Source organism: Buteo buteo, chromosome 21 (genome assembly GCF_964188355.1).
Source record: "Buteo buteo chromosome 21, bButBut1.hap1.1, whole genome shotgun sequence".
Lineage (NCBI taxonomy): Eukaryota > Metazoa > Chordata > Aves > Accipitriformes > Accipitridae > Buteo > Buteo buteo.
The window spans coordinates 12,843,294-12,864,501 of NC_134191.1; the positions used below are offsets into that span (position 1 = coordinate 12,843,294).

A 21,208-nucleotide genomic window follows, 5' to 3' on the forward strand; every position below is an offset into this window, starting at 1 on the left:
TAATTAAAGATTTCACGCAGTAAAAAGATCCTGGGAATTAAATTCCAGGCTGAGAAGTGTTGATAGTGTCAATCAAAAGTAAACATTTTATTTTGAAGAGTCAGCTTACAATATTCAAACATCTCAATTGAAACATGACTTTGTTTCAATTTTTCCTGCTGAAGATGAGAAACTGATGCATTCACTGACATTCTGCTGTGAGAACTGTCAGTCTCAAGAAAACTGTGCCTTTCAACAGAAAATGTATTTGAAATAATGATATATCTAATAATGGTAAAGTGGAGGGTGTTCACAGAATGGTACCATGATAGTGAGATCTGGAGCTCTAAGTTCCTTACTCAGCTATGTGATAGGGTCCTACTTAGCACACAGGTAGTGTGTATAACTAGTGAAAGGGAATTAACATCACGTAAGTACCAACATTATATTGAAAATGAAAAGATGTGAATTCTAGTTTCAGGAAGTAGATCTCAGGTCTGTGAGGCTCCGATGTAGCCTCATTTCACCATTTCCTGAGAAGCTTAAGTTACTGCTGGAAAATACACAGTAAGAAATTATTCCTTCCTGGACTGGAAGAGACCTAACTCCTGCTTGATTCATGGATATGTCTGATGTTATTATACATACATTTTATGGATTTACTCATTATATTAACTAAAAAACACAAAGGACAAAATCCTGCCTCCGAGGTCTCCATTAGTAGTCTCCCATACCATGTGTTGTTGTGATATGCCCCATCTCTCAGGTATTGCTGATGCTGAGTTATAATGCCAGAACTCTCATAGATTTACAGCAATGGATAATTATTCAACTGCATTCACCACTATTCAACATATGCAACAGAACAGGAGCTTGAGCAGGCCAGACTCTGAAGTCAGACAAGACGTTTAGCTCTACGTGTTTTCCCTGTCCTTTTAAAAGCAGACTGGTATTCCTCCCAAGTATAATCTGTTAGTTTTAGCATATTTCTGTTCTTCTTCTGCCAGTAAGTCTGCTTCCTGAAAAGTTGGCACTGATGTCTTTAAACATCGATGTATCTCATGCAAAATGAATGACTGTTTTTGAAATGATCGAGGCAGATGTGCATTAAGTGGTGGTTAACGCTTTTTTAATAAAATACTTATGCTCTCTCATTTGTCCCGAGAGAATATAAATAGATTCATCTGCTTCAATAAGTACACAGTCCTCCTCACGATCCTATCTATACGGCAGGCTCCAGTGTAGCAAAGACAAACAGCCTAACCTTTAAAAATACCCAGAGATTGGTAACTCTTCAGTCAGTCAGAAGTGCTAACCTTTCTTTATTTGTTTCTAGAGTCAGTACAGACTGCAGCCTTCAGGAGACGCACCACAAGCTTAGTTTTTGGCATTCCTGCTTGGAGGAGATATTGACTGCTAGCTGGGCATTACAAGAAAGATGGAATAGGTTTGCTGCAGGTCAAGAAACTAGGCCTTTGCCCTGCTAAATTCCTTTTTTTTTTTTTAATGGAGGTATAAAGGTCACTGATAGTGTCTCTTATTCAGCACCATTTCTATGTTTTCATTCTTCTTCCTGCAGTGCAACTGAACAAATTAACTCCTATGAATTTTGTGGGATTGCTTTGAATTATTTTGATTTAATTCTCTTACATTTATATTTTTAGGGGTGAAGTGATCAATGGGGGATTTGGCCTGGTCTTGGATGGGTCCAAGGAGGCTGAAGAACGGGCTAAGATGATGCTCAGCTGGGATGTTTCCAATGGAGTAAGAAAAAAACTCATTATATATGTTCACTTTAATATTTTTCTGCCTCCAGGACTATGTTTACTTAGGTATTTGGGTTCCAGTGCTCCTATTTTTTTTTTTTACTGAATGGGGAGTATTAGCACTCAGGCAAGAGTTTTTTGAGTCTGGCTTTTTGTAACCCAGAAATAGTCCAAATCGGCCTAGTGACTCATTCTATTCACTGCTTCTAACACGGGTGTCTGTGCGCCTGATTCCACTAGAGTCAATGAGTTGTTTTGCTTGGTTGGGTTTTTTTTCTCCAACCAACTTTAAAGGACTTTAAGTCAGTAGAAGAGGCTGAATAATTCTTGGGTAAGGAACTTACTGTAAAGTGTCAGGACCACCCCCTCTGACTTTACAACATATCGCAGCCCAATCATTTCCACATATCTCAGTGTGTGTTTTGTTAATTTTTAAGCAGAAAGGGAAGCATGCTTACTATAATTTTGTTAGACATGTTGGTGGTGTTATTTGCGTACATAATACAATTGCGAACTATATGAACTTTAGTCTTGTCTATTCCTAACTTCTAGATCTAGGTGTCTTGAAAGGCTTGTCATTTAAGTGCCAGCTCATCCAGCCCTTGCTGCCATTAGAGTTTTTGAATTCCATTAGTGTCCAGATAGATCCTGTCTGGGTTTAAGACTAGGATCCCATCTCTGAAGTGGCAGAGAGGTTTTGATTCAATACTTGCAGGGAACCAAATCAACAGGACATAATGATGCACAGTCCAATTAAAGGACAAGACCTGTTGTGTTTCAGTCACGTAACCTCACAAGGACCTGACATATTGAGAGAGTTCCTTGCCAATGCTGACATGGTCTGTTCTGTTCTGTTTCTCAAGAGAATTGCAGAATTCCTTCTTGCCTTACACCTAAACATTTTTTTTTTTCTCCCCATAAGACCTGGCATGACTGGGGGTAGAAGAGGACAAGGAACAATTTTCCCTGTCCCAGGTCTGAAATAACACAGTAGTAAACAATTAAGGAAGAAGGAGGAGGACAATTATATTAATTTGTATATTAAGAGTAATGAAGACAAACCTTTAACAAGAACTGTGTATCGGAGACAGCCTATTAAAAACCCAATAAATCTTTTGCTGCTCTGATTTATTGCAAGCAAAAGCCCCACTCCTCCACACACATGTTGAAAAAGGACAATCTGAGAATGCTACCCATATTATATACAAGACTGGAAAGAAACTGGAATGTACCTTTGAAAATATACTGCCAGGAATAATCATAGGTGAGTGGCAGGGAAATTGAGTTGTTGACTTGACAGGTCATTTCTAGCTGTTATTGGTATGATCCTGGGAACTTATTAACCTTATATTAATCATATGCTTAAATATTTTGCTAAATTGGAATCTAAGTATTTTATTTCTTGAACACTTTTGAGTCTAAATATTTCAGACACTGATTTGCAATTTGTAATAGAGATTTATAAGACATTGAATAGAAGGAAGAACTTATTTCCTTTGTGCCAAATCTTGATTTTTTTTCATCTGGGGAATCTTGCTTGTACACAGATCAAAACACAGAGTGGAAGAGGGGTTTACCAGTTCCCTGGCTGTCCGTAGAGTTTCATCCTTACATGCTGGCAGAGAATTTGGCTCCTTGATTTCATAGTTTGAAAATGCATTGAATGACATTTTCATTTTTAAATATTTATCCCATTACAAAAGCATCGATTGCTTAAATGATACTGTTCTCTAAAGCAAGTCCTAGTTTTACAGAGTGGGGATGGAGTGCAAAATTATTTTTAGCCAGAGAATTTTGTAAAGTTTATAGCGTACCTGGCTGTACCAATGTTATCTGTCCAATGTTCTGTTTCTGCATGAAAATGTACCAAGTCTATCCAAATACTACTCATAAAAATGAAGTAGGTATTACAAAAATTACTTCCAAAATCAGTGAGGAAACTAGAAACTGGCAGAGGGTTGAAAGATATTCTTGTCATGAAATTGAGTGCCGAGGTTTGAGCAAATATTGTGTAAGATGGATGTGGCAAGAGAAATGTAAGATTTTTACACCCATTGATTTTCTGGTCTGACAGGTTGCCAGACGCTGCTGGTCGGGTAATGACTATGCTTATGAAATGATCTGCCAAACAATGAAAGAGAATGCTGCATTGAAGGTGACTCTCCCTCACAAGGTGGTAGACGAGAACATCTTGGAGCAAGCCGTGAAACATTAGTGGTATTCCAAGCACAGTGTTGTCCTTGCAGATACATTTGAAGTTGCTTCCTTGATATCCTATTTTGCTCTCTGGCTAAATGATAAAAGCCTTGCAAATGTCTCTTCCATGTGAGTTCTTTTTTTTCCCCTTTAACTTGTTAATGGGGCAAACCTGTATCTATCTGTGACAGGTCCACTGATGTCAGGAACAGTCTTCACTAACATATTTGGAACAATGTTTGCAATAAGAAACTATGCATTGTAAGGAAAGGAACTGGAATTTTGCCCTGAAAATTAAATGAAGAAAAAAAAATCCACTTATTCCTGATAATTCATAAATTAAGGAGACTCTTAGGTCTGGTAGATTAAATGTGGAATGTGGAATGGAAATTGGAACTCTTCATTCTAATTCAGAGTCTGCTGCTATCAGCAAAAAGCCATGAAATCCAGTAGCCAAACATGTGGGTGTGTAAACAAACTTACTCTTCAGCTGGCGGAGGATGTACTGATATCACATGTGCTAGACTCAAGCTTTTCTATATTGCTATAAAAGCATTTGGTGACTGCAATAGAAGCACCAGATAAACTGTAACTGGTTAAGCGCAGCTACCCTGCATGTGTTTTTCCCTGAAATTTTCACCCAAGATTTTCACCACAAGCAGGAACAGAATGCAGTGCCAGGTAAGTGGGCGGAAAAGCCTGAGAACAGTAAGTACTAGACCATTTCCAAACATCTTACAGCAAGGCTAGGAAAATATGGAACAACTCATGATAAATTAGTGTGAGCCAAATTCTGCATCAGTCTGAGATGGTGCCATTCTGCTGAATCTGATGTTGTGTGCGCTTTGCTGCCTCACAATGATGAGTTTGCTCTTCTGTAGAAGCCCGTTGCACTTGAGCAGCTTCTAAGTGGATGGAAACCTCCAGAAAATCTACATCCTTAGTGCTGTTTGCTGCTTTTTAGTGAAAAAAAATGGGCTATTCAGCCATTTGGATGTGAGTGGTGCAATTAGTAAAGCATTGTAACAAAATGATCATGCAGACTTTCCTCCTGAAATAAAACACAACTGATGAGAAACAAACTAAAGCACCAATCACAAGACAGTGTGGGCTTCCTTTGCACAGAAGTTGATTATAAAGTAAAATAGAGATAGAAAGGTCTTCTTTGTCTCCTTTCTTCCCAGAAAGAGTTAGGAAGGCAGAGAACCCGGTGTGCCTAGATGCAAATGAAAGAATGCATATTTTGCACCTGAACCTACTATTACATTTGTGTTAACAGTAACTCACTGAAGTCTTTTGTTCTAATCAGCTGTGATGCTGAATCAAAAATTGAGGCTTACTTTGAAGCCCCTATATGCATACATATTGACAGATACATACATATATATTTTTACAGAAATATATTTTACATACACATCTCTATATATGTGTGTGTGTACAAAAATAATTCTTAGCTATCATGTCTCATGCTAAGCATGGCCCTTGCATATGGGCCTCATTCAGACACGAACACAGAACATCAGCAGTCCGTGCCCCAGTGTGCACAGGGTACTGGACTTGATCTGGCCTGTCACTCCATCTCCTTGGCACTGTATGCGTTACCCCTTGGAACGGAAAGGGGTTACACAGGTAAACCTGCATTGGCTGCTGCAGATGAGGTGTGATGAGCTGCAGTCCTCAGGACTATGGGGTCTCAAGAAACTATACAACTGTTAGACCCTTGTGGTACTTGCCAGGTGAGCGTACTCTGCAACTCTGTATTGCCTCTGGTGCCAAGTAAAGGAAACCATTTATTTTGAATCACAAATCAGTTCTTTACTCTGTTCACATATTGTGTATGTCTCCAGATGAACAGTGAGAGTCTGGCATCTGCTTGTAACTGAACCTTCTGTGAAGTGCAATCTGCAGTTGATCGGGATTGCTTTGTATTATGGAAAAAAACGCCCACATTGCCAAGTTATACGATTGAGATGTGAGTAGTTGTCAGCCAGATTTGACAGCCTTTGCTTTGACATATGTTATGCATTACCTATTATTAATAACCACACTGGACTGCATCCAAAGTTAGTATCTTGGTATTGTACAAAACCGCTCTAGTCTTCATAGCCCAAAAGCACTAGGGTACTGTTTTGTCAAGAGGAACAACAAGAAAATACACTGGCTTTTCTGTACTAAGGAATGTTGAGCTGCTCCATAGGTTCATCTCAATTCTGAATTGAAAACCCACCAAAGACAAAATGTTGAAGAAATGTTTATTACGAATTCTTTACCTTTGTATTGCTTAATACTGAGGTACCTACCAGCATGCTCACCTTCACATCCCAGACAAAAACATAACCTTATTTTCATCCTTATAGCTCTATCGACCAGAGGACATAGCCTTGCAACCCGTGTTTCATGCCACTCAAGTCCCTGGGAGTTTATAACTGTGGCCTACCTGTAGAGAGACATAGAACCTTAATATATGAAGGCTATACAAGAGCTACGAGTTGAAATTCAGATTATAAAGTCTCTATTAATGAGATAGCATAGGTAAGGCAAAATGGGTTACAGAAAGGCAGTGAACTGATGGGCAGTTGGTCATATTTATGACTATTCACTGCTGATTATTTTAATTATGTAGTAAATAGTTATGTGTATACATTTAAATCTACTTTGGTCTTTTAACTGCATATAATCTCAAGCATTTAACAAATCTGAACTGAGGTTTATGGGAAGGCACAGGGAAAACAGTAACCTGTTACAGCCTGGGATGAAATAGCAGGTGGTTTCCAGCATACAGAAACCATAAACAAGCCCAGTGTGAAGACTCCTCTTCTGATCCTCATTTTATCTGTTCTCGTTTGCAGAGAAGCTGGGACTGTGAATAGGCTATTGTTCTGTGGGCATACTGATGTCATTTTTAGGTAGCTGACCTCGCTGCTGGGCAAACCCAATACAGGCAGAGCCATCTTCAAGCTATCCATCCATAGGCATTGCATCAGATCAGATCCAGACAGGGAATGCAGAGGCTGTGAATTACTGAAGTCTCAAGCTTACCACAGGCTGAAGCATCCTTCCTATGAATCTTAGTACCTGAATGTTTTCCTCAAAACACAGACACTTGTCCTGAAAAGCTTGTGCCTGGTTGCAGGTAGAGGCAAGAGCTTGGTGATGAGGGATAATTCATGCAGTACACTCATGTGTCTGTAACTACAGTGGTTTTTAAAGGTATAAAGCTTGTGACACGAGAGCTCTTAGCTCTCCTAGTTAGGGTCTTGCTGGATCTCTCCAGGCTGTGGCAAACATTAAGGGATTTGTGGCTTGATTTTTTTTTTTTTTTTCCTTCTTCAGGTTTGATATCCTTCAACTAGGGATGCACCTACATGTTAAGCGATAAACTGAGCAAACCTTTCTTTTCCTAGGAACGTGAAGGAAAGTACTGCACAGACCTCCATAGGGAGATCAGGATGGCTAGGGGCAGCCAAGGACAGGAATGACCCCGCACCCAGCGACAGCAGTGGGGTAAGGGGGTTTCAGAGGGGGCTGAGCTCAAGCACCCAGGGACTTCAGACTCTGCGCAGGTGGCTGTGAAGGCGCACGGTGGAGCTCTGGGCGTACCTACAGCTCTATGGCAAGAAGTACCAGCTTCCCTGGAGCTGAATGTGCCTGGCCAGCAGTCTCCCATCCTCGCCGTTGGAGATTTGATGCTAAATTGCTCAGCGAAAAGGGGAAATCACTTGCCCGGTGGAAGGATCACAGCACCACCTGCTGGGACTGCAGGAGGGAGCTCGTGTCCTTTCCATGGCAAATGCAGGATCATTTTCCCTTTTCCTTAAGTATTGGAGTGCCAGAAGCCTGCTAAACATTCTCCCAAAGACAGCTTTGCCCGAGAATGAAAAAAAAAAAAAGAAAAAAGCAACTGTTTTACGCATTAGCTGAATTTGCAGGGTGGTTTTGCCTGGGTTCGACTGACTTTAGTATGTCATCTGACAGCCTCTTCCCCACCCTCAATCTTCCCTGTCAGCGTTTGTCCCTTTCCCTCCCTCCTCTGCAGGGTGCTCCCCCTGCACAGCACCGCAGCACTCCTCACCCCCCCCCAGGACTAGCCCCCGCCGGCGCGCCGGGCCCCGCTCCACCCCGTCCGCCGCTCCGCGCTCCGGGTTTCCCCGGCGCCTCCCGCGCCGCGCCCGCTCCGCGGCGCCGCGCTCCGGGTTTCCCCGCTGGCCCGCGCCGGCCCCGCCCCGCGGCTCCGGTTTCAGCCGCTGCTACAGGGACCCCCAAGATGGAAACGCAGGGGCTGCCCGCCGCGGAGGCGGCCCGGGCCCGGCCCGGCGCCCAACATGGCGGCCCCGCCGCGCCGCCCGCCGCCCCGCGCCGCCCGCCGCCGCCGCCCGACTGGGAGCCGGCGGCCGCCGCCGCCTCCTCCTCCTCCGCCGCCAGCACCGCCGCGTCGGGCCTCTACGTGAGCTTCCCGGTGCTGCTGGTGGAGGAGAAGCCGGAGCCCGGCGCCAGCCCGGCGCCCAGCCCCTGCGCGCCGCCGGCGGGGCCCGCGCCCGACAGCGACGGGCTCCTGCTCGTCTTCAACGTGGTGCGCGGCGGCGCGGCCGAGGCCGGCCCGGCCGCCGGCGAAGCGGGGCGCGCCCAGCCCGGCCCGCCGCCCGCCGAGCCGCCGGAGGAGGCCCCCGGCTCGGCGCCGCCGCCGCCGCCTCCTCCTCCTCCCCCGCCGCCGCCGCTGCCCCCCGCCGGCGGCGATGGCGGCGGCGGGGCGGAGGACGGCTCCTTCTCGGGGACCATCACCATCAACAACCAGAGCCTGGTGGTGCGCATCGAGAACGGCGTCCTGACGCTGGGCCCCGGCGCCGAGCAGGCCGCGGGCGCCGCGCCGCCGCCCGCCCCGCCGCCGCCGCCGCCGCCCCCGGCCGCCGCCAGCCCCGCCGAGCCGCCGGGCGGGCCTCGGCCGCGCTCTCCGCCGGCCTTCCCCTGCCCGGAGCCGCGCTGCGGCGAGGCCTTCCCCCGCAAGCAGCAGCTGCGGCTGCACCGCCTCTCGGCGCACGGCGGCGGCGGCGGCGAGGACGGCCGGGGAGCGGCAGCGGGGGCGGCGGCGCGGCCCTTCGGCTGCCCGGTGCCGGGCTGCGCCTGGTCCTTCGCCACGGCCTACAAACTGCGGCGGCACCTGCACTCGCACGACAAGCTGCGGCCTTTCGCCTGCGCCGCGCCGGGCTGCGCCAAGCGCTTCACCACCGTCTACAACCTGCGGGCCCACAGCCGCGCCCACGAGCAGGAGGCGGCGCACAAGTGCGAGGCGTGCGGGCAGCGCTTCCCCAGCGCCGCCCGCCTCGCCGCCCACCGCCGCCGCAGCCACCAGGAGCCCGAGCGGCCCTACCGCTGCGACTTCCCCGGTAAGCAGCCGCCGCCGGGCCTCCTCCCTGCCCTTCCGAACCGAACAGCTCGCCCGGGGGAGGGGGGGGATCCCCGGAGTTCTGGGCTTTTCCTCGCCCCTGCCCCTCCTCGCCCTTCGGGCCGCCCCTCCCCGAGCGTCGAGGAAGGCCCGGGGAAGGTTTGGGGGCTGGAGGACGCTGCGCCTTCGCTGGTCGGCGAACGCCGCGGCCTTTGCGGTGGTGTGGTGAAAGGCCTGCTTCGGACTGCCACAGCACCGGGCTTCAGCCCTCTGCCCTAAACCGGGCCGCGCGCGGTTTGGTTGCCCACCTCGGGTAAATAATCGTAACGCCTGGGAGTCACGTAGTTCGGGCTCGCGCTGTTGGGTTTTTCCACGTACCGGGATGTCATACGCTGGAAACGGGATCGCAGAGGTCCCCCGCTAAAAGTTGGGAGGGAGTAAAGAACGCAGTTCTCCCGATTGGGGTTTGTATCGAGCTGACGCGCTGTTTCCCTTCTCTCCCCAGGCTGTGAAAGAACATTTATCACAGTGAGTGCGTTATTCTCCCATAATCGAGCCCACTATAGAGAGCAAGAGCAGTTCTCCTGTTCGTTCCCTGGCTGTAACAAGCAGTATGACAAAGCCTGCCGACTGAAGATCCACATGAGGAGTCACACAGGTATTCATGAGGGTGACTTGTACCTGGAGAAGTACATGCAAGATAGTATGTGGGGAGTGGACTTAGTTTGCTGGAAGGACTGAAAGTCGTGAAGGGAGAATGGGTGACAGGAGTTATTTGGGGTCAGTAAAAACATTTGGTTCTTGGCCTTCTGGGGGGTAGGAGTCTGCTGAATGAACTTGCCAAAGGCAATGTGGCTACGAACATGCAAAGCTGTGGCTTTAGGCGCCTGAAGTCTGTTCAGAAAAATTATCCCAGCTCTATTCCCAAGTTCGTAAACATTCAAAACTGTGTAAATTCTGATCTTGGTCAGAATAAACGGCTAAAAAACTCTCAGAACATGTGGAATGTATGTACCAGGGTTTGGAACAGCAAGAAGATAAATTTCAACTCAGGCACTCCTGACTTGCAAGGACCACTGCTAAACCAACATCCAGCCTTTTAATGTTTTAAAGACAATTGTGTGTAGTCTCTACTGTCCTCTGTTTTCCTGGTTTCATGGCTTTACAGTGTGGGTTTTGTTGTGTTTTGGGGGTTTTTTTTTTGTGGCTTTACAGTGTGGGTTTTGTTGTGTTTTGGGGTTTTTTTAAGTGTCATTTTTGTTAAGTTCATAGATGTGATGGAAACCAACCATGTAGTTCACTGTGTTGTAATCAATATATAGTCACAGGTCGTGAAAACAGGAAAAAGTATTTCAGTTGCGTTTCTGTTTTGAATAATGCTGTTATTGGTTATTGAAGCACCTTCAAGATAACTCGGATTAATATGAGATAGATTGATAATTATCTATGCTCTCTGATGCATAAGGAAAGATGCAATGGCCTTGAGTTAAAGAAGGCGCGGATTGTACGAGAGGGAAGGGGCACCACAGCACCCTGCGGTGAATTGCAGGAGAGGGTGGCTGAGTCTTCTTGTCTTAAATTAATTCAATTTAAGCAGCTTTAGAGATTTTCTAGTAGCAGCGTGTATTTCCGTATTAGATTATTAATGTAAACTTTCTTTGTTTAAGGTGAAAGACCTTTCATCTGTGACTTCGAAGGTTGTGGCTGGTCTTTCACCAGTATGTCCAAACTGCTGAGACATAAAAGGTAGCCTTTTCTGATTATACTGTCCTAAGTCACTTGCTGTTTGTTTGTTTTTCTTCCAGTGCTTAAGCAGCAGTGGATTAAATCATGCTAATGGCAATTTCCTTCCCTTGTAGGAAACATGAAGATGACAGGAGATTTATGTGCCCAGTAGAAGGCTGTGGGAAGTCCTTCACAAGAGCAGAACACTTGAAAGGCCACAGTATAACTCACCTTGGTACAAAACCATTCGAGTGTCCAGTAGAAGGTATTGTTCTACTCTTGTGTTAACTGGTAATCAGTATGTATATTGCCTAAAGATTGTGTGCATTTTCCCCAAATACAAGCTCGTTACAGGATTGGAACAATTTAGATGAGTCTTCTAACAGAGTTTGAAGAGGTACGACTAAACAGAAGACATTGTAGCTGAATGAGTGATCATTCTGAAATTTACGGATGGATTGCAGAGAAAACATTGGTTCATGCTCTAGCTTGATTTTTTTTTTTTCTTTTTTGTTTGCCCTTTATGATGAACAGGACTACTTTATTCTGGAAAATCATACTTCTGATACTCAGCTTGTGTAGCTCAGCTTTTTCACTTGATTAATCAGAAGTAGTGAAAAGTGGTCTTGTCCAACGCCTTCAAGGCCACGATTTTGCTGTTGCGACGTCATCTCAAGTGTTCAGTGGTTGTGCTGTGGTAGTCTCTGCTGCTGAGATGGTGGATGGCTGTGTGACTGGTATCTGTTGTGGTCGTATGGAAGGCTCGCTGATGCTCCGAGGGTTTCTTGGCACTACCTCCATCACTTTGGTAGGACTCCAGGAGCAAAGATTTTGGATCTAATCTGGAATATTTTGCTTCATAAAGTAAAGCAGCTCTACTTGGTGATTGTTTCTCCTTTTAATGGTTTTGCCAGCAGTTGTCATGAAGAGTTTACATTTGACATGCCATAGTGGAGAAAGGTTGTGCATTACACTGAATGACTTAAGAGTTTCTTGTTGTCAGAAACAGATTGTTGAACTATCCTACCCACTGAGATGTCCTTGAGGTAACACGAGGAAATACATATTTGGCTTTCTTCTGACTCCTCTGAATGTATGCACAGGTGCTGCAAAATTGCAAATAGAGTTCTGCAGAACTGCTCTGATTTGTTTTGTTAAGACAGTAAATATGGACATCAGATTGAAATTAGATGAAACTTTAAAGTCTTGTATATCTTCTTGCAGGCTGTTGTGCAAAATTTTCAGCACGAAGTAGCCTGTATATTCACTCCAAAAAGCATCTTCAGGATGTGGACTCATTAAAGACTCGTTGCCCTGTATCCAGCTGTAATAAATTGTTCACTTCCAAACATAGTATGAAGACACACATGGTCAAACAGCATAACTTCAGCCCAGGTAAAGTGTTTGTTTCAAACTGTAGAGAGTGCAATGGAAAAACTAAATGTTTTGTTAAGGAAAATGTGTATTTACTGATGTTGAAATATGAGCCCCATTGATATGAATGACAGAATCATCACCAAGACTGCAGTTGGTTTTCCCCCCACTAAAATTTTCAGTGGGACCTGTAACTGAGTATCAGAAGGCGAGACTTGAGCCTGACCTGCGTGAAATTGCTAGAAGTCACAGCTTTTTTGAATGAAGTAGAGCTTGTCCTTCTCCATGCCATCTGTAAAATATGAGCAAGGACTGAAAGCACTTCTTCTTGCACTCCTTTTTCCACTCCTTTACAACCTAACTTAGTCTGGACTGCCTGCCTTTTGGCAAGTGCTTTTGTAACTGAAATTTCTCAATAAAGGAGCGAACTCATTTCAGTAAGCTTCTTTTCCTTAAATGTGCTTTCAGGGAATTTGGGAAGTGGTTTAGTAGGCTGAGAATCTAGAGTTCAAAGCTTCCTCCTTTGAGCATTCATATTTTTTCCTCCCCATTGTCTGATGAAAGGTCTGTCTTATAACCAAACCCTTCTCTTCCAGATCTCCTAACTCAGCTTGAAGCAACCAGCTCACTCACACCCAGCAGTGAACTCACTAGTCCGGGACAGAGTGATCTCAGCAACATAGACCTTGTATCCCTCTTCTCCAACGTGTCTAGTAACAATTCTGGAATTGCAACAGACATGGCGCTAGTGAACTCTGGAATTGTCACGATCGATGTTGCTTCGGTGGGCTCAACGCTTGGAGGAAACCTACCTGTCAGTAACAATTCTTTAAGCCAGGCAGTCGATCCCTTGATACTGGTGGCTAGCAGCGATATGCCGCAAAGCTTGGACAGTTCTCTCTTGCTGGGAACCAGTGCAACAGTTCTACAGCAAAGCACTTTAAATTTGGATGACGTACAGACTGTCAATGCAGAAGCCTTGGGTTCGCTAGCATCCCTGTCAGTGAGGAATTCCGGTCAAGATGTGCACGGTTTGACGTCCAGCAATAATTTAACAATCGACACAGCCACTTTGACTCCTTCTAGTAGCCTCGGCGGTACCAATGTGCCTGAGTTACTAACACCAACTAAAGTTGAACGTAATTTGCTTCCTAGCTCGGACGTTGTTAGTCAACAAGAGGGCAGCAAAGTAGTGACGCAGTTCGTCTTCTCCAACCCTCCAGGGAGCTACAGTGCACAGAAAGAAATGGATCTTGGCACAGTGACTGGCAGCTCATTTTTGGTATGCAGTAACTGTATTCATTTTTCCCCTAGATGACTGAGACACCCTGACTTTGGGGATATCCATTGCTACTTATACCTTATAGAGGGACCTTTCTCTCAGATTCTGCAGATCATGCATTTTGACTTTTTTTGATGAGGGATGTAGAACGTTATGTTGAATAATGTGTTGTCAGAAGTAGATTCAGTGTGGTGATAAGATCTCTTAAGAAATACTAGAATTCTGGTGGGGAGAGTTAAGGGAGAACCTTTCAAAATAAGGGATTGAAAAATAAGTGGCCATCTGTCTGAGGATGAAGTGGAATGTACAGGAATACCCAAGAATACATGGTATGTCTTGTGCATTTCATTCCAGGGAAAGATTTGTGCTGGGAGAGTAACTGAGACATTTTCATCTCAGTCCTCATCCCCATTTTAAGTACACTTCCCTTTCTGCTTTACAACGTTACTGCAGACTTAACTTTATATTTACATGACAAAGTAAATGTTTACACTGTTAAAATCTGAACACTTACAAATGTGGAGCTAACTTCTTTTTGTGTTGAACTCTGGATATTAAGTATATACGGGGAATTTATTGAAACTCTAATTCAGAAGAGCATGGGAAACTAGAATTCAGTGTTTGCAGTATAAAAGATAACTGCAACTGAGAACTCATTAGTCTGTATTCATTGTATTGGTTTGTTCTTGCATTCAAAAAACTTTGCATCTCTTGGCTTTTTTTTTTTTTTTACTAGGAGAGCAGTGGGTCTGCAAGAACAGACTACAGAGCCATTCAGCTAGCCAAGAAAAGAAAACAAAAAGGGAACGGGAGCAGCACAGGTAAGAAGCCATAAATTTTGTTAAATTTACTAAATACAATTATTTAGGGGTTTTGGCAGTGAAATGGGACCAGGTATCTGAGTACATTCTTAAATATCCCATCTGGTTTATTGCTAGTTAAAATAATTATGCATGTGGTATACCATCTGTTACTCAGGATAATCACGTTCTGTGGAATATCAAATTCACAGTAAGTTTACAAAGAAATCTGCACCATATGTTTCATGATTGTTAACAAGACGCTATCCCTCCATCTCTTCATCTGCTTTTTATTTTCTTATTAAAACAAAAAAAAATTCAAGGTCACTTTGTGTTGTTTATGCTTTTGGTCTCACCTAGTGACTTCTCTTTTACTCAGTACAGACAGTGAAAACATTGGCTGGATTTGTTTTGCTTCTGTGTTTCACTTAGTAACAGCATGTATGCAGCATTAAGGAATTTATTTCTTCACTGTCTAGAAATACTCAAACCTCTCTCTTAGGTTTTAGCCTTGTAGAGAGTTCTTGTGCAGGGTGAGGTTTAGGTCGTGATTCCAGATGCGTCCTCTTTCTCTTAAGCTGTAGTTTGACTCCAAAGCTGTCTGATGTGAATTATACACTGTTACTTTGTCAGATCAGACGTGGTCCATGGCTCACTAGACTTGCACAAGCTCAGGTGTTTGAGTTGTGTCTACCCTTGGGGCTTACATATGATTCATAATATTGCTTATATATATATATATAGTTTAGTTCTTCCTTGCTGTCTCTTAGACCTTCCACCTCTGAAAATCAAGGTGATAATTTTTAAGGTGAGTTAAGAGACTAGTTCTGAGTTGAGCACTGTCATGTTTCTATATTTGTAAAAGGCATACTTGCATACATCCTGTCTAGTTCAGTGAATCATCACACTGAAGGATAGCTGCTGTATGAAGCTAGTTCTAAGTGTGCTTGTGTTATCAAATGTGCACGTATCATCAAACATGTCTTTTGGACATTAGTTTAAAAAGATGATTGCACTTAATCTGCATGTCTCTTAAAATGACCACAGAAAATTCCTATTTCTGTTCCTACTCAAGACTCCCAGTAGTCCACTTTTCACCAACTGTTGTCTTAATGCTTCTATGTGGTTCTCAAAGTGGTCTAAAGAGCCTTGTATTTCTAACTGGTTTAACTAGGTTGAATGAACACTGTAGAGGGAAGTTCAGTGTTTAAAAAGAAGTTATCCAAGCCTTTTATTTACTACACATTTAAAAAACAAGAAAACCATCCCTGAAACAGCTGACAGGATTGTATCCTTACGTTTATTTAGATTAGGTTTTTGGTTTCCAGCTTGTGATACAAGCAGCTGGTTTGTCTTGTTTTAAAATGAAAAATTCTTAAGGCTGGGAGAGTTGTACTTCTGTAGCCCGTTCTACCTAACAGTCCTTGAAATCTGTCTGGAAATAGATGAGCTTCACTATGCTTTTTTTACAGTTTGGAAAAATGATATGCATGATTTCTCAGGAAATGAGTTGCACAATTAAAAATAGAAAATGCAGTTCTACTTCCTAATTCCTTCCTATAATTCCACAAATATGCTTATATTTCTGTGCTACCACAGGGGTGAGCCCTAAGCTTAGCAGTTTGTGATGTGGTTTTAATGGCATTCATGTAAAAAGATGCTCAGTCAGCAGTTGGAGTTCATCAGCTGATTGCTGTCTGGCCTTTTAGCAGTTGTCAGATGGTGCTTAATTATATTGCACTCTTCCAAATGTTAGCTGTGTAGTGTCAATGACTGCATAAAATTGAAAAATACTAGCAGGAAACTTCAGCAAATTGCTTCTGACCATCTCAATGTTAAAATTCCTGTCTTTTAGGGGCATCTGGCTCTGGTCAGAGGAAAACCAAGGGTGGTAAAGTAAGCCCTACCAACTTCTCATCATCCACTCCTGGCAGTCGGCTGGGTGGCAACATAGTTTTGCCAAATGGAGGGCTGACAATAAGGGACCCTGCCACTGGAGCCCAGTATGTGCAAATTCAGCTTCTTCAGGTAAGAGCTGCAGAGGAAAAACATGCTAATCTTCTCCGTTACCCAAACTGGCACATTTATGGAAGAATCTGTCTGTGAACTCAGGTACTACTGCCCCTAGGTGGGATCCTGAGATCTGCAGTATGTACCATACTGCATTAGGGCATTTGCCTGCAAGAAGCACTTTCCTGGGAAGTTTATATGAAACAGGCTTTAGAGAGATCTAGAAATGCCTGAAAACAGAGCTGGTTCAATCATACAACTGCTGGGGGCCCAAACAGATGCACTGTGGAAATGGGCAAGATGTTTTTATTTGGTTTAGTACTAATATTCAGTCCGGCCTGGAACATATGGACACTGTAACTGTAGGGAATATCCTGTACAGCTTCTTAGGCTGGATACACTTGATGCGGGAAACACTGTGGTGGAACTAAGGGTTTTAGCAGACTTCCATTTTGCATGTGAGAGTTGTGATCCTTCAAGGACTTAGGAATTTCCTAGTTTGGACAGGCAGTTATGAGAGCAGCAAAACAGATGCTACAGTCCTGTCCCAAAGTATGGGGTAATTTTTCTTGCAGAAGGAAGGGATTACTAACATGCATTAACTTAGGGGGTCCATGGGAGTATGACTCTTTCCTCCAGTCGTCTTCTTTATTGACATCCTCCCAAATTCTTACATTAGTCCACCTCTCTCTCACATAGAAGGTGAGACTGACATGAAAAGATTCCTCTAAAATGAAGTTTCAGCCTAAACTGTTACTTCTCTAAACTGTTGAAATAAAGCTTAAGATTTTTTTCCTAAAAATACTGGGTAATCGATGTGGTCTGATGAGTGAAGCATGGTGGGTAATATGCTTTTGACCAAGTGTATATCTGTATAGTATCCAGAGAAAGGGTAAGTTTCTTCTACTTTATTCCTAACAATGTATGGTATGGTGGAAGCTATGGACAGAGTTCTCCATCTAGTTTTCAGATGGGTGTAAGCATTTATAACTTTTATGTTAAGTATCAGCTTCAGACAACATGATGAAACTTGTTGCATATTTGAGTGTTATGTTTGTTGGAAGATGAACCATTCCTTCCTTTTCAGATCTTGCCAGTTTTCCTGGTTGATTATAATAGGATGATAGGTCGTACACTGAGCTAGGCTCAGAGTTAAGTGGTAGTTAGCTTTCCATGTATCTTTGTGGGTCTAGCCCTTACTAGTACAGTGCAGTAGCTTTATCAGATTTTTATAAGATTGTGAGGCTGAGTGAGATTAGGCATATTGTGCTGAGATGCTTGGGGATCTTGTAATTGCATCACGTTTCTGCATTCACAGGATGATTCCCCAGGAGAGGGAGATTTGCCCTTTCAGCTGAGCTCTCAGTCCTCCTCGTCGCATTCTCAGCTTACAGTGGATTTACCTGTTCACATACTTCAGGTACAGCATGTCAGAGCCGATGGGTTTTATTGCCTAGCTTGAAAGTGAAGACAGTTTACTGTGAACACTCTGGTGTTCTGCCTAATGAAAATGCCTTGTTTTCCATTGGGAGTTTAATTTCGCTTACAAGAAGTAGTAAGCAGAAAGCTGCACTGCAAGATTTATCTTGTGTATGTTACCAACCTTCCACACGTCATAGGTTGTTGTTTTTCTTCCTCGGTTACAGAGTAATGAATAACTATATGTTACTCATTTATTACTGAAGCGCCTCATCCCTGTTTCCCTGATCCCATCCTGCAGATACTAAGTGTCTCAAGAAAGAGGATCAGAATTGATTATGTCACAGGCTACAGGAAGGGTGGGAAGTGGGAAATAAAATCTTGAGCCTAGATTTCAGAGCAGTGTCTATATGGGAATGGCAGTTAGATTAAAAAGCCTGCTTGCTTCTACAGTCTCTGGTTTCACTACTTGCCCTTGTTAACTACTGAGTGTCAGTGTTGTTTGAACGCAGAAAGCTTCATATAGCTTCTTGCGTAAACGTTTTGTTATCTGCTGTTCCAGTAAATTGCATGTTAGTGAGTAGGAACAGCTGAGAACTGAGCAGCAGTGAATGATTAGCATGTACGTAAATCATGTTTTCTACTTCACCATATGGGGCTTTGGTTTTGATAAACTCTGCAATGCAGTTATTCTTACTGTGTGTGCTTCTCCTGGATAGAAAATAAAGCTTTTGTATTTAAGAGGAGCATCTTACCGTGATAAACCTGGAAATACAAGAAGAGTACTAGGATTGTTGGCCACGGTAGAGAGTTAATAGAGGAAAAGCAAATAGTCAGTGATTTTAAATTTGTCTCCATTAGTAATGCTCATCTGAAGTGTTCCGAAGAAAAACTGTAGTGGTACTGTTTGAGTGTGTCCCCAAAGTAGGAAAGCTTTGCGTTTCCTCTAAACCATGCAGAGCATTTCTCTGGTGTTGGATAAATGTCAAGGTAATCTTACTCATAAGCGTTACAAGCATCTAGAGGTGAAAGCACTGAACTCTTCATGCTGTCTGTTTGCTTTAACAGGAACCCCACAATTCCACTGAAGATGATGCAGGTTCTGATAACTCTCAGTTCACTGGAAGCACAATAAACTTACAGGATCTGGAATGACCATTATTAAGAACAGTTACTTGAAAACAAATTGGGCAATCATGTCTTAACAGAGTGAGATAACTGTGTGGGTCTTTCTCCAAGGAAAATAGGAAAACTAGGAGTACTGGATTATGGTTGCACTCTTTGCAATTTGCTAAGGACAGTTGCAGCTGAAAGATTTTCTTAAAAAAATGTAAATCCCACTTGATGTGCCTGTGTAAGATACCCTGTCTGCCTGGTGTTGGAGAGACTGAGGCAGACTGCTGTACAGTGTTGTTTCAGGGAGAAGTACTGTATTAAACTTCAAACTGAGGTAATATTTACTGTTTTCACAGGAAAGCAAGTATTCTACAGCTAACAAGTACAAATTTATGATCCTGCCTATGACAGTTAAAACTTCCCTTCCATTGGTCTCCTGCTGGAGCCAGTGGCATTGAGGAATTAAGAGCTAAAATTCGGAAGTGTTTTCCACACACACAAAAAAAATAATTTTTCGGCCCCTGTGTTTTGGCAGAATACTGGAATATAATATGTAACAAAATTAATGTCCTACGCCATGAAAATGAGATGCTCTAAAATCTTTTTTTAGAAAGTTAGACTCTAAATGTTAACTTAGCTGTGAATCAGTTTGTAGCTCATGTTGAGTTTCTCCCTTTCCTTGCTCCTGTGTCCCAAATACTTTGCTGAATTCTTCCAGCAAAACTTAAGAAGAAAACTGCAATAGATCTGTACTCACTGTAAGTGATTATCTGAGTCCAACAGCATCTGAGAGAGGTTTGTTTTATGTTTGTGTTCCCTTTTTTGGGAGGAATGTTGACTGTCACATAAATTTAAGCACCTTGATTTTATCTCATCTATAAACTGCTGCCAAGTTACCTGTAAACTGGCCACTACCTTTTTATTTTGGGTTGTTTTGTTTTTTTTCAATTGAACACTGTTAACACTTGTTCTTTATTGATATCCTAGAGTGTCACGTGCACGTGGAGCTTCCAGCTGGTTTACAGAATAAGCAGTTGTCAGAGTATTTTATGAGGGAAGAAGAATTGTTACCTAGGAAGATTTGCCCCACTGAAAAACAGCAGTTTCTCTTGGGGGCTGGAGGAGAGGTTATATGTACTGTACTTATCTGGATTGCAGACACCTAAATAAGTATAGGGTTGTATAGGAAAAAAAACACATGCTTTGGTTACATTTTATGGTAGTAATTTAAATGTTTCTTATGGTGATGTACTGAATGCCTGTAAAATTATGTATAGGAGTTTGATAAAAGGGTGTATGTACTGTTTTTTATTCTCAATGAGGTGTGTGTGTATGCACGTATGTGTATTTTTTTTACGAAATAAGATATGTCATGCAGGAGAACGTTGTGATCTTTCTAATCTTGCACATATTTATTTATTTTACAGTTATACTGATGTTGAATTCACACGAGGTCATTCAGAAATGCTTTTACTTCCTGTGCCTTTTGAACTATGTATGTGTCCAGATAAATGCTTTTTTTGGTTGAAGACTTGGGGAGAAAAAAAGCATACAGGTTACATTCAACTTCAGATCCTGATTTGTAGGCAGTATTATATCCTCTGGTTGAACCAGTTTTATTTTTCTATCTTTAGCTGAACTGAGCATTGAGGTCTTTCTGTTCCTCTCATCCTGAGTTTACAGCTTATGTCCAGGGTATCTCTTAACCCTCTCAGGTTGGGTTTTCAAACCAAACTAATTGGTAGATGAGATCTTCTACCTGGTGGCTGTGACTGCAGCATGGAATCCACTCCTGAGAGGTAGAAAGGTTGAGGAGAATCATGCCGAAGGGACTACTGGGTCTTGCTCTAGTGGTCACCATGCTCCCCCTGGAAGCTGAGACACTTTGAGCTCCAAATGCCTGCATTATTCTGTTCTCAAGGACCATACCAGTTCTTAATCTATTAAAATGGCCAAGGAACACTCCATCTTTTTATGGGACTTGCAACCAAATCTTTCTACTTCTGAAAATGTACCTCACTCACTCAGCTTTGTAAGTGAATGTAAAGTGCTAACCTCTTGGGGCCGAAAATGGGATCACTTGGCTTGAACTCCATTGCTGGCAATGGATACCTGAAGAACTGCTGGTGCAAAAGGGTTAATAAAGCTTTTTTTTATCGTC

General features: G+C 43.3%; 2 protein-coding genes across 4 annotated transcripts in view; both read left to right on the forward strand.

Annotated features, from left to right (window-relative positions):
* Positions 1–4,364, forward strand: part of UROC1 (urocanate hydratase 1) — a 117,534-nt gene extending 113,170 nt beyond the window's left edge. For 2 of the 3 annotated variants that reach the window (XM_075052652.1, XM_075052653.1), the window contains exons 20-21: positions 1,644–1,743; positions 3,820–4,363. In XM_075052652.1, the coding sequence (XP_074908753.1) occupies positions 1,644–1,743; positions 3,820–3,960 (241 nt within the window). In that variant the 3' untranslated portion in view covers positions 3,961–4,363. Of the gene's footprint in view, positions 1–1,643; positions 1,744–3,819 lie in introns of all 3 variants that reach the window. The other variant, XM_075052651.1, reaches the window with a different exon arrangement.
* Positions 4,365–8,149: 3,785 nt separating this feature from the next.
* On the forward strand, positions 8,150–21,208 carry ZXDC (ZXD family zinc finger C). Its single transcript, XM_075052650.1, has 10 exons — positions 8,150–9,322; positions 9,827–9,979; positions 10,989–11,067; positions 11,181–11,311; positions 12,271–12,441; positions 13,017–13,702; positions 14,439–14,523; positions 16,358–16,530; positions 17,831–17,932; positions 19,000–21,208. Exons 1-10 carry the CDS (start codon positions 8,206–8,208, stop codon positions 19,084–19,086), a joined length of 2,784 nt encoding a protein of 927 aa, XP_074908751.1. The 5' UTR covers positions 8,150–8,205; the 3' UTR covers positions 19,087–21,208.